The sequence below is a fragment of the Perissodus microlepis genome, chromosome 17, assembly GCF_051167445.1.
Source record: "Perissodus microlepis isolate ML-2025 ecotype Zambia chromosome 17, ASM5116744v1, whole genome shotgun sequence".
NCBI lineage: Eukaryota > Metazoa > Chordata > Actinopteri > Cichliformes > Cichlidae > Perissodus > Perissodus microlepis.
This window is the reverse complement of record NC_140477.1, coordinates 244,153-257,479: the sequence shown is the minus strand read 5'-3', so window position 1 is coordinate 257,479 and position 13,327 is coordinate 244,153. Positions and strand designations below refer to the sequence as shown.

General features: G+C 45.8%; 1 protein-coding gene across 8 annotated transcripts in view; it reads left to right on the top strand.

Moving 5' to 3' along the window:
* Nucleotides 1-13,327, top strand: part of LOC146368932 (pleckstrin homology domain-containing family A member 5-like) — a 156,816-nt gene that overhangs the window by 130,702 nt on the left and 12,787 nt on the right. For 6 of the 8 annotated variants that reach the window (XM_084909250.1, XM_084909254.1, XM_084909248.1 and 3 more), the window contains 12 exons: nucleotides 302-364; nucleotides 450-530; nucleotides 609-761; nucleotides 1,852-1,953; nucleotides 2,054-2,162; nucleotides 3,068-3,111; nucleotides 5,181-5,375; nucleotides 5,692-5,821; nucleotides 7,543-7,664; nucleotides 9,770-9,961; nucleotides 10,056-10,199; nucleotides 10,870-10,989. In XM_084909250.1, the coding sequence (XP_084765376.1) occupies nucleotides 302-364; nucleotides 450-530; nucleotides 609-761; nucleotides 1,852-1,953; nucleotides 2,054-2,162; nucleotides 3,068-3,111; nucleotides 5,181-5,375; nucleotides 5,692-5,821; nucleotides 7,543-7,664; nucleotides 9,770-9,961; nucleotides 10,056-10,199; nucleotides 10,870-10,989 (1,455 nt within the window). The remainder of the gene's footprint in view (nucleotides 1-301; nucleotides 365-449; nucleotides 531-608; nucleotides 762-1,851; nucleotides 1,954-2,053; nucleotides 2,163-3,067; nucleotides 3,112-5,180; nucleotides 5,376-5,691; nucleotides 5,822-7,542; nucleotides 7,665-9,769; nucleotides 9,962-10,055; nucleotides 10,200-10,869; nucleotides 10,990-13,327) is intronic. The other 2 variants (XM_084909252.1, XM_084909253.1) reach the window with 2 other exon arrangements.

The window sequence follows — 13,327 nt, the reverse complement described above, 5'->3', positions numbered from 1 at the left end:
ATAAAACATATTTAAAATGATTCCTCAGTTTTTCCTTTGCTACATGATTCCATATATCTTACTTCATATATCTGATGTCAGTTTGTATCTATAATGTAGAAAGTAGGAAAAATAACGACAACAAATGAGAAGGCGAGTCCCAACTTTTGACTGTTAGTGTATAACAAGTCGAGAAGTAATCCCTGAATGCATTCTGTGACATTTCTTAATATTTTTTGAAAAACTGACCTGGAGCTCTCCGTTGTACCAGATGTGTTGTGTTGCCCCTTAGTGTCCATCTCTGACTGTTTCTCTTCTTCAGACGAGTTCAGATGACTACAAAGACAGCGCCTTCGTCCAGCGCCCAGAGGAGGCTGACGTAGATGTAAGACGGCCACAGCTCTCAGTGAAATGATTGACACGTTTCAAAGACACGTTTACTGATGGGCATGTTTGTGTGGCTGTGTTAGACCAAGCTGAGCAGACTGTGTGAGCAGGACAAAGCAGTGAGGATGCAGGAGGAGAAACTGCAGCAGCTACACAGAGAGAAGGTACAGCTGTGCACTCTGTGCATGTGTGTTGCTCTCTTTGCGGATATGCAGTAATAAGTTTTGTGTGTTGTGTGGCAGCACACTCTGGAGACAGCGCTGCTGTCTGCCAGTCAGGAGCTGAGTGAACAGAGTGACTCCAATGCAGCAGCCACACAGAGCCTGGTCCAACAGAGAGATGTGCTGCAAAACGGGCTGCTCAGCACCTGCAGGGAGCTGTCCCGAGTCGGCACTGTGAGCATGCATGCTCTCACACATCACCGCCCGACACGTAGGGACATTTATGCATGGAAAAGCAGTTTTATGGAATAGGACGTGCTACTGAATATTTATTGCGTGTCTCACAGTGGACACCTAGACTCCTTATGGAGAGTAAAAATCAGCTTTTACTGTTTTGGCTAAAATCCAGCTCCTTCCTGGCGTTACTGTGATACATGCTGGTAAGGTTATTGATTAGCTTTTAAAGGCAAAGGCAAGTTTATTTGTATAGCACAATTCAACAACAAGGTGATTCAAAGTGCTTTACAGAGACATTGGAAACAAAACAAATAAAAGCATGATTTAAAATTACTCTTCATTTAATTTCCTTGATAAACACCAGAACATACAAACCCAAATACACATTTCTTTACAACAATAATACTTCTGCACTGCTGTTACAGACGCGTTGCCTAATGATTACAGAGTAAGAAAATGTTTTGTTCTTTGACCAGTCACAGTACTGGGAAAGCCTCCTTTCCACTCCAAGAACACCAGCATTTAGAGCAGCCGAAGCCTTTGTTTCCATAGCGGTGTGGCTTCCACTGTGTTTATGTTTGTGACAGCTTTGATGTGAACAACAGTGAAGGAAACAGAATCAGGTGACAGTTATATATCTGCATTTTAAATCTTTTATTTTGTGTTTTTTTAATGGTGCATGTTCTAAATATAACAAATAAGCTCCTAAAGGCTGGATCTACTGTAGCTACACTGTGAGTGGTCACCCACTGGATCGGGGCTCTAAGAGATCCATCCTCTAAACCATACCCTGCATATCCTCTGCAGCCAGTCTTATGATAGTAGATGGGAATCCACGTGATTGTGCAGGAAGTCTTTTCACGAACAAGCACAAGTTCAGTCTTTGCTCGGCTGCAGATTTCGGGGTCTCTGGTCCTTGTGTCTGTTGGTTTAATAGGACTGATGTACCGGGGGAACTCACAGAAATGCCACGCAAACCTGACAGACGAGAAAGAGGGCAAAGGTTCCCGAACCTAAAAGAGGAGACACGGGAAAGAAAACCCGCACAGATAAACTCAAACAGACTGCTGTTGGTGTCCTGTTTCAGGAGCTAGAGTGCTCCTGGAGGGAGTACGACCTACTGGAAGCAGATGTTACTCTGGCCAAATCCAACCTACTGGAACAGCTGGAGGCCCTGGGCAGCCCACAGGTAGCACACACACACACACACACACACACACACACTCTTATCTTACACGGTGGTTAACTTTGAACAGAATATTTGGATGTGTGTCTCTGTGTGTCTTCAGACAGAGCCTCCAAGTCAGCGGCACATTCAGATCCAGAAAGAGCTGTGGAGGATCCAGGATGTGATGGAGGCGCTGTCCAAGAACAAACCCCAGCGGAGCACAAATAGCAGTGAGGCCCTCCCTCAGCACCTCCACCATCACATTCTTACGTTCTCGCTTGCATGCGTGTGCCGTCTTACGTGTGTCTGATGTCTTGGATACAGTTTCAAGGTTCTAAACAGTTCTTGTAAACACGCCACGGTCAGTCTCTTTGAACAAAACCAAATCTTGATCCTGCCGGAGGTTTAAAGAAAAAGCAGCTGCTTCACCACTTTTTGCTTCTGTGTGTCAAAATGTTTGATTTGTTTTTGCAGCTTTGCTCGTTGCAGCGTTTCAGTCGTCAGGTCACGGCCTTCGCTTGGTTGTCACTCTTATCTTTTAGAAAGAGCCGTTATAGTCACCGTCGGTTACATTTGGTGCCCTGTTGTAGTTTCTAGTTTTGTTTCCATGACAACGTGTCATTACACGGCTCTGCCAACAGTACACTGACACACTGTGAGACCCGGTGATGCTGACAGCCTAGCTGCTGTTTTTAATATACACGTAAACATGTTAATATTGTCTTTGCCGTCATTGTTCTCGTGTCGGCGTGAAGTGAAATATCTCCGTCTGACGTTACTCAACTTCTGCATCCGTGTCCATTTCACACACACAAAGCGTGAAATGGGCACGGTGGCCCTGTGTGTGCGTTTTCTGCATAGGGTCCTTGTTATAGACTATTTTTGTGATTCTGTGATGTCGCGTCTTTAGCCTTCTGGTTAAATCTACTCTGTTAATATTCTGCTTTGGCTTGTCAGTAAATCTATGTTGTGTTTTCTGTGCGTTACAAAGTGTTGGATACCTGAAAGATGAATCATCTTGTGAGGAAGATGTAGAACTTCATTTTGCAGCGGGACCTGATGCATTCACGTATCTTCAGTGATCGCAAACTTGTTCACTTCTGTCTCTTTTCTCTAATTTCTGTCTGTTTAATAGGTTTTCTTGGTTCAAAGCCACTCTGCATCCAGCAGAAGAATGAGGTACGGCAGTGTGCACATTACACCCCTGTCACATGATTCTGTTTTAGTTACGTTTGTTTTGACTTCAGTTCAGAGATTTCTGGCGTCTTTCTAGCCCAACCAAGATGGCTTTGTTTGAGCTCCAGCTGAAGGGTTAGCATGAAGCACGTGGTCAAATTGTTCAGCAGGAGTGTGTGTGATGGCTTTGCTGTCTGTCGTTTCACAGCTGAATAGAGATTGTGTAGCTCAAAGGTTTCGTACTAGACAGGTCGATGTTTGAGTTCAGTGTAGAAATCCGCTCTCTCAGCTGTTTTCATGGCGTTTCAGGTTTGTCCGTTTCCACAGATACTTTCCATGATGCTGGTGAGATTAGCTTCTTCAGTTACAGCGGTGCCTCGCTATAACACGGTTCACCTTTTGCAGCGTTGCTGTTTCGTGGATTTTTTTGTGTGCAATTTTGCATGCTTTTTTTTTTTTCAGCACATTGTGTTCTGCGTCCTGATTGGCTGTAGACAATTGTCAATCAATCTTGTGCCGTGTCCCCTGTACAGTACAGAATGTGTTCAGCTTGTCCAATTTACATAAATCTTCGATCGGTAGCAGTGTGACTCCGAAGTGCTGCACTGTATGTTTGTAAGTTTTCTCTGACGAACACAACAATGTCGACGAAACGTCGTCACCTGCAGGTAGGGCTGCTCGATTATGGCAAAAATGATAATCACAATTTTTTTCACTGAAATTCAGATCTCGATTATTTGACGATATTTATTTAACAATAACAATGTGTTGAATAATGGCTTTAAAGATTGTCAAAAAAATAATATAAAATAGTGCAAATACTGATAAAAAATAAATGAAAAATGTAAACATCTATGTTTAGTGAACTTCAAAATACTGCATAATATTTATGTAAATAACCAAATATCAAGGCAAGCTGTGTAGCCACACAATGCACAGTTGCATCAAACTGACATTGAGGTATGTCAACTAAAGTTGCCGCTCCTTCATTGTTTGATCGTATGTCACTTTGTGAGCGGTCTTCAGATGATTGAATAAATTTGCAGTGTTGCTCTGTGGTGCAGCTACGACACCGTAGCAAAGTTTACACACTATGTCTACTTGATCCACGTCTGACTCCACGAACCCACAATATTTCCACACCACTGAAGTCGTTTTAGCTCTCTTCAACCAACGGCATTCTTTCTTCAGCAGCCATTATCCTCTCCTCTCCAAATAACTTCTGCTTAGCTTTCCGAGCTTCCCTCGGGTCCTCTTAATTGTTGTGACACGTGTTCGAAACGCAGAGAGGTGCGCTCGATTTGCCACACGGAGCAGCACGAGAGTACAGCACAAGGGAGGTGCTAACAATCGGCTCAGTCATTTTTAATGATTGTTGAAAGCTCAGATCGTAATTTAGATTAAAATTCGATTAATTGAGCAGCCCTACCTGCAGGTGTGTTTGGTTTCATTCTGTAATACTGGACTTTCTACGAAGTTTAAACAACAGAGAAAAGTGTGAAAATGTTCCTGCCTGTGCGAGAAAAGTTTATAAACTGTGTAGGGACGGGTTTTACAGCCTTAACACATCTATAATAATTGTAAAAAATAAAGTTGGCTACTTCACGGATTTCACTTATCGCAGGTTATTTTTAGAACGCAACTCCCACGATGAACGAGGGACCGCGGTCCTGTAGAGTATGTGCTCGATGGCGAGTAGCAGACAGAGTGAAAACTAAAAATAAAGTCCTGTCCCGTCTCACGTAACCAGATATTTGACTCTTACCGTAGCTCTTTACATGTCGTTAGGATGCGTGTTTACCGCTAACGCTGATATGTTCCATTAATAACATATAGTGTAGTTCGTGTTGTTGTCGTTGTGAATGCACCCATAACAGCAAGTCTGAGAAGAGAAGAACACATTTGGAGTCAGAGTGATGTTTGAGTATTTCCAGCACAAGCCGAGGTGTCTCCATCCCAGTTTGCAGAACCTGGTCCGGTCAGGCTGAGTGTTCTTGGTGACGAGCAGCATTTGTACAGCATGACAGGAGTGCTGTCCTTTCTTTGAGCCCCGTTGTGTTAACTGTCTACAGGCAGTCACTCAGCCACTCAGTCCTCCCAAGGAGGGCAACAGCGTACCCCCCCGCCCGCCTCTCCCCCAGTACTACGACTCATCAGACCGCCCCCCTCAAGTGCCCCCCCACCACTCGCACCGTGGTGGCCCCATGCCCTCCCACACTTATCGTCCTGAAGACCGCAAAACCGGCACCAGGAATGGAGCACACAGTGTAAGAATCGCTGAACGTGTTCATGCCCCACCCTCTCCCGACCACATCAGCCCCCAACATCCTCAGTTTGCTGTGACTGGCACACTTCAGTACACCGAGCCAATGCACCCGAGCTCCTCATTTCACAGGATTCAGTGTTCTCAGCCATCTCTCCCCTTTTATTTCCAGACCCCATCCTAAAGAATAAATTCATGTGCATCTGTTCCTCAACAAGTTCAAATACATCTAATTCATATCAGTGTTATGTGTGCCTGACTGAACAACGTGTGTATGAATGTATTCTTATCCTGAGATTTCCTTCCTATTGCACTCAAAGCAAGCTCCAGATTACCGGCTATATAAGAGCGAGCCGGAGCTGACCACGGTGAACGAGGAAGTGGACGAGGCCAATGGCGAAGAGAAGGACAAGGCTGAGACTGAAAGTAAAGACAGCGCATCATCCAAAGGTACATTTTTTAATCAGTGTGTGACTCTCAGTGTTAGCCTCATTCTCGCTGCACTGTTTTTACTGTGCTTTAAAGAAGCTGGCGTTTCGTGATGGGGTGTGGCTTGGCTGCTGAGGGGGTGGAGCAGTGGGTTCGGGGCACTGATGTCCGGATTGGGCTGAGCGGGTCCCTCTGGCGGGCTGACCCCTGCAGCCGAGCCACAAGCCACACTTATTATAAAAGTGTGGCTTGGATTTAACTAAGCAAATAGGTTCGAGCCTCCTGTTGGACAGTTACTGCATGGGCGATTATCTTTCAGCTGGCAACAAGTTATTCAACCCCAACTGGTGCAATGAGTTGCTTCACATTTCATAAACAACCATGTCGAAAGATGCATATCGTGGTTGTGGAAAAGATGTTAGTGTGTTTGAGAAGGGTCAAATCATTGGTATGCATCAAGCAGAGGAAACATCCAAGGAGACTGCAGAAACTACACAAATTGGGTTAAGAACTGTCCGACGCATTATTAAAAAGTGGAAGGATAGTGGGGATCCATCGTCTTCGAGGAAGAAGTGTGGTGATTGTGATCGGCAGTCAATTAAACGTTTGGTGAAATCAAATCGAAGAAAAACAACAGTAGAACTCAGGGCTATGTTTAATAGTGAATGTAAGAGCATTTCCACCAGCACAATGGGAAGCTCAAGGAATTGGGACTGAACAGCTGTGCAGCCATAATAAAACCAGTAATCAGAGAGGCAAACTGGGAAAAAGGCTTCAGTTTGCTAGCAAGCATAAAGACTGGACTCTGGAGCAATGGAAGAAGGTCATGTGGTCTGATGAGTCCAGACTTACCCTGTTCTAGAGGGATGGGCGCATCGGGGTAAGAGGAGAGGCCGATGAAGTGATGCCTGGTGCCTACAAGCCTGTGGTCTGGGGTTGCTGCAGTTGGTCAGGTCTAGGTTCAGCAACAACATGCGCTCCAAGAAGGAGGTCCGCTGACTCCCTGACTATACTGAATGACCAGGTTATCCCATCAATGGGTTTCTTCTTCTCTGATGGCACGGGCATATTTCCAAGGTGACAATGCCAGGATTCATCTGGCTCAAACTGTGAAAGCGAGGTTCTGGGAGCATGAGACATCCTTTTCACACACATGGGCTGGCCACCAGAGTCCAGACCTTAACCCCATTAAGACTCTTTGGGATGTGCTGGAGAAGGCTTTGCACAGCGGTCAGACTCTACCATCATCAGTGCAAGTTCTTGGCGACAAATTAATGCAACACTGGATGGAAATAAATGTTGTGACATTGCAGAAGCTTGGAAACAATGCCACAGCAGATGCATGCCGTAATCAAAGCTAAAGGCAGTCCAACTAAGTATTAGAGTTTTTTTGGTGGTTTTTTGGCCGGGGAATGTATCTGTTAAAGGGTATTAATAGTAAAGACAGATCTGGGCTGTCTTATATTAGTTAATCAATTCGTCAAGTTTTAGAAGATGTCATTCATGGTCACTGTATGTAGAAAGTGTTTACTGGCCACAGGTGAGGCTTTGTCCTTTGACCTTTTCAGGCCTTCATCAGCCCTACTGGAAAGAATATTTCTCTCACATCTGTGTTGGTAACGTTGGGACCTCATACTAACTTGGTTCAGTTAAAACACGTAGCCTATATATTGTTTTTAGTCCTTTTAGTTGTTTTTCATTAATGTGTGAGTGAGAGCATTTTCCGGCTGTTTCTCCAACAGTGTCCCCGTACCGAGTGGGTGTCATCCCCCCCAGGACCAAATCCCCAATGAGCCCTGCCGAGTCCTCCACTATTGCCTCCTACGTTACCCTGAGGAAGACCAAGAAACCTGAATCCAGATCTGTAAGTTTCACCTTTATAGTGTGGTAAATCTGTTGCACTAAGAGGGCAAGTCATGTCTGACGCATTTATTCGGAGCACATAAAAGGAAATGAAGCACTCTCTTACTGACCACTCGTAAATATAGATCAGAAGCAGAATCATCTTCATTTGGTGACTCTGTTCTCTCTCTCTATATATATATATATAGACGACCCGCAGGGACGAGCGGGGATTTCTTTAGATATATATATTTTTAAAAATCCCACTCGCCCCTGTGGGCGGTCAATCCTTCAAGCTCGGGTCCTCTGCCAGAGGCCTGGGAGCTTGAGGGTCCTGCAGTATCTTAGCTGTTCCCAGGACTGCGCTCTTCTGGACAGAGATCTCTGATGTTGTTCCCGGGATCTGCTGGAGTCACTCGCCTAGCTTGGGAGTCACCGCACAGAGTGCTCCGATTACCACTGGGACCACTGTTACCTTCACCCTCCACATCCTCTCGAGCTCTTCTCTGAGCTCTTGGTATTTCTCCAGCTTCATCTCGTGTTCCTTCTTCCTGATGTTGCTGTCATTGGGAACCGCTACATCGATCACTACGGCCGTCTTCTTCTGTTTGTCTACCACCACTATGTCCGGTTGGTTAGCCACCACCATTTTGTCCGTCTGTATCTGGAAGTCCCACAGGATCTTAGCTCGGTCATTCTCCATCACCCTTGGGGGCGTCTCCCACTTTGACCTCGGGACTTCCAGGTTATACTCGGCACAGATGTTCCTGTACACTATGCCGGCCACTTGGTTATGGCGTTCCATGTATGCCCTGCCTGCTAGCATCTTGCACCCTGCTGTTATGTGCTGGATTGTCTCTGGAGCATCTTTACACAGCCTGCACCTGGGGTCTGGCCTGCTGTGATGGACCCCAGCCTCTATGGATCTTGTGCTCAGAGCTTGTTCCTGTGCTGCCATTATTAGTGCCTCTGTGCTGTCTTTCAGTCCAGCTTTGTCCAGCCACTGGTAGGATTTCTGGATATCAGCCACCTCCTCTATCTGCCGGTGGTACATACCGTGCAGGGGCCTGTCCTTCCATGATGGTTCCTCCTCTTCCTCCTCATTCTTGGGTTTCTGCTGCCTGAGGTATTCACTGAGCACACGGTCGGTTGGGGCCATCTTCCTGATGTATTCATCGATGTTCATTGTCTATTCCGCTTAGCATGCAGTCTCAGGGTGCTGGACTGGTCTGCAGTGTTGCTTTCTGGTAGTTTGATCCCCTCAGTTCTGACTATCTTCCCTCTCTTCATTATCATCCGGTTACACTTCTCCAGTCCCAACGACACTCCAATATCATTGCTGTAGATCCTGGTGGTGTGGATCGGTGAATCGAAGTCTCGTTCACTCTTGGCATACAGCTTGATGTCATCCATCAAGCTGTATGCCAAGTTGTGGCTGAAGGGGGTTCAGGCGTATGCAGAACAGCAGTGGGGACACAGCATCGTCCCTGATGATCCTGCAGCTTGTGCTATGGGCTTGAAGTTGTCCTCTAGTGTGTCCGCCACATCTCCATTGAGTTCCAGATGAAGGCTCTTAGGGTCCTGTTGATCTTGTACAGGTCTAGGCATTCTAGGATCCTGGTGTGGCATTGAGTCATAGGCCTTCCTCTAATCAGTACAGGCAGTGCACAGGTTGGTCAGCCTGGTCTTGCAGTCTTGGCTGACTGCTCGGTCTACCAGCAGCTGGTGTTTCGCTCCTATGGTAATTCCTTTGTCATGAGGAGTGTGCATTGAGCCACATGCCTGTTCATCTTAGCCGCTATGATGCCTGACAGGAGCTTCCATGTGGTGCTGAGACACACAGTGTGGTGTCAAACTAGCAGCGTAGTCACTTTGTATTCACACATGATTAATATCTACATGAACAACATGATGACCCTGCACTTACTCCAGAGCTCGGGTCGTTAAAGGCCAACAAAACAAATTAAATGGAGCTGAAGTCTTCTGGGGAAATGTGAACTTCTTTGTGGCAATATTTAAATTTCAGACTGTGCTTGCAAGTGAATTTTTAATCTTTTGTTAAAATGTTGCATACCCTCTCTGAAAGCCACAGTCACAGTTTGAGGTCAAAAGTCTTTTCCCGTGCAGGATCGTCCCAAAAGTGCAGTGGATCAAATAGGATTTGGGGAGAGAGAGGTGGGCAGAACAAGGATGAGTGTAGAGGAGCAACTGGATCGACTAAGAAGAAATCAGGAGGCCTTGTTGCTCCGTGAGAAAAAGAAAGAAACCCCAACCCGCTCACCGTCCTTCAGCAAAGACAATCCATTTCTTATTCTGCAGGTGTGTCTCTCACACACACGCTTCAGTTCAGATGTGACCTCTGCGGTTTGAAATCTGTCACTTAACTCAGGGGTTCATGTTCCCCCTTGTGCAGAGTCGTATCCCAGCAGGAGCCGGTGCAGACCCTTTGGAGCTGGAGGCTGCACTGCAGCAGCTGAAGGTGGAGCACAAGGAGCAGAGCAGAGCTTCTGTTGACGCTGCAGGAAACTGCACAGAAAGAACGCTGACTGTTGCAAAGGTTTGAATTTATTCACATTTTTTTTGCAATGTACTCACAATTACAGGTGCAAAGGGTCGAGGGAATGACAATAGATGAGTTCAGATACCTGTGGACAACCAACCAAAGCAATGCACAAGATAAAGGCTGGGACGGTGGAGTAAGTAGACCAGCGTATCAGGGGAGATGTGTGCCAGAAGGAAAACAGTGAAGGTGGAGCAAGAGGTCGGAGTGTTAGGAAACAAATACATCGACTCAGGCAGTTTGGAGACGAGGTTGGAGAGGCAAAGATATTTAAGGTGGAGCTGCCAGGCAGAATGAAAAGAGGAGGACCACAGAGAAAATTCATGGATGTAGTAAACAAGGGAATGCAGAGGGCTGATATAACAGAAGAGGATGCAAGGATTAGCGTGAGGGAGGCAGATGTGACCACAGCCAAAGTCAGTAACTCTGCACCACTACTGGGCTGGAGTGAGACTACTATAGATAACATTTTCATCCAAGACTTACAAGCTTCTCGCAAAAACACCGACATATGACCTTCATGAGATGCAAATGTAGACTGCATATTCAGTTTTCTACATCTTTCTAAGTCTTGTTTCCATTGTGAAAGAGACTGAGTGTTTTTATACACAACACTTGCTGCACTCTGTACACACAGCACCAGAATCATTTTTATTTCCATCTGCAGGAGATGCCCACAGCAGAGGAGGTGGAAAATGGCAAATGTGAGGAAGTAAAGCAAGACGGGAACACGGGCCTGAAGAGTGTGGAAGAGCCACAGGTTACGATGGGCAGATTAGATCATGAGGTACCGTTTTATTTCCCAGGACATCTGTGTGTAGCAGATAGCAGTGTAAAGATAGTCAATACTGTTTATTAGTATGACCAAACTTATTTAGTGCTGATAGGAAGGATGTCAGATACTTAAGATCGAGAACTAGAAGGAAATGGCTTTAACTGGGAAACGTGGGATGGATTTCCATAGAAGCAGGTGTCTGTAATCACACAGCAGCAGAACTGGTGATTCTCCCAAAGGGACTCAGGAAGAGACGAGCCAGTTTCTTAGACGAGCTGCACCAGGAGTAACTGAGTAGACGATCTTAGCGCTCGAGCGGGAATGTACGAACTAAGGAGCTCGATCAGGTAGCTCGGGGCTGTGTTGTTGATCATTTTAAAAGTAAGCAGCAGTATTTTAAATTGGATGTGGAATTTAATGGGTAGCCAGTGCAGGTCAGCTAGAACAGGGGTAATAGAGGCAAACCTCCCAGTTCCCGTCATTTTGAACAGTTTGCAGTCTATGAAGAAGGGCCGAGTGAAGACTGAAGTAAAGGGAGTTGCAGTAATCCAGCCTACAGGTCACAAAGGCGTGAACAAGCTTTTCCAGGTCCTTATGCGGAACATAATGCTTAGCCTTAGAAATGAGACGCAGTTGGTAGAAACTAGATCTAACTACAGCGGACACTTTGCAGCAACACGCCCAAACTGCTAACAGTGTCAGAGAGGGAGCTGGCAAGGGAACCAAAGGCATCACAAAATTGTGCACGAGGAATATTACCATCAAATACAACGATTTTAGTTTTCTTATCATTTAAGATGAGAGCGTTTCCTAAGAGCCACTCTTTGACCTCACACATGCACTCTTGAAAGCAGTGCAGAGACCGGGCAGCATCAGTAGATCTGTATATCGTCAGCGTAACAGTGATAAGCGATATTGTATTTCTCAAAGATTGCACCTAGAGGGAGCATATACAGCGAGAACAGAATAGGGCCCAGCACAGATCCTTGAGGCACGCCACAGCAGACGAGTGCAGCGGAGGAAGAGCAGGTGCCCAGGTCGACCGAGAAGGACCTGATGGAGAGGTATGATTTAAACCAACCACGGGCGACACCTCTAATGCCTACAGTATGCTCAAGCCTCGCTAACAAGATGCTGTGATCCACCATGTCAAAAGCCGAGGATAAATGCAATAGAGCTCGGACCGCAGCGCCTCCAGTATCAGCATTAGAAGAAGAACATTAAGGACTCTAAGCTGTGTCAGTGCTGTGACGTGGTTTAAATGCAGACTGGAATTTATCAATAATGTCGTTCACATCCAAATACGCCTGGAGTTGTGAAAGAACTATCCTCTCGACAATTTTAGAGATCGGCCTGTGATTCACATAATCATTATGATCAAGGTTCCTTTTCTAAGAACAGGCTGGACTACGGCATGTTTCAAAGCTGACGGGACGCAGCCAGAGACTGAAGAAGGATTCATTAAACATAAAATACTGGGTCCAGTTATGTCGAAGCAGTCCTTGACTATGCGAGACGGGAGGATATCATATATAGGAGTAGTGTCAGCTAATCGCTTCAGAGTAAGGAGTGACACGGGCTCAAACTGATGGAGGGTTGATGAACAACCAGGAGCAGAAACAGGAAGCGAGGAAGAGAAGAAACTTTATCTAAGAAGTGATTTAAAAGTTGTTCACAAAGATCCGGCGAGCACACCAGCGGCATATCAGGACGGGGATTGACCACCGAATTAAAATTTTAAATAGTGTTCGGGGGTTGTGACCATGAGCCAGGATCATTTTTGATAAGAAAGCCGCTTTCGCCATTTTAGCAGCAGTTTGAAATTTCGAGCAGCTGACACGTAGGATTTCACAGGATACCTGGAGTTTATCTTTTCTCCACCTCCTCTCATCACGGCGGCAAACACGTCGTAAGGCGCGCGTGGAGGCGTTTAACCAGCGTTGGGAAAAGGCTGTAGGGCGCTTCATTTTAATGGGTGCAACAGTGTCAAGGATAGAGGAGCATATGGATAACAAGGTGTTTGCAAAGTCATCAACCATATGAGAGGCAGAACAATCAAAAGTACTGGACGCAGAATTCAGGAAAGACAGAGAGAAATTTGCCACAGTTTCAGCGTTAACTACACGTAAAGCAGGAACTCAGGGTGCAGTGCAGTATTATCTAAGTCAACATGACTGGGGAGTGGTCGGAGATCCCCACATTGTTTACATCCTTGATGCAAATGTCCAAGCCTTAGCGTGGGTAGGTTCATTTACCCACTGAACGAGGTTAAAAGAGTCAGTTAATGCAAGAAAGTCTTCAGCTGACGGGTCGTCCTTACAGCAGACGTGTATATTAAAATCACCAGTAA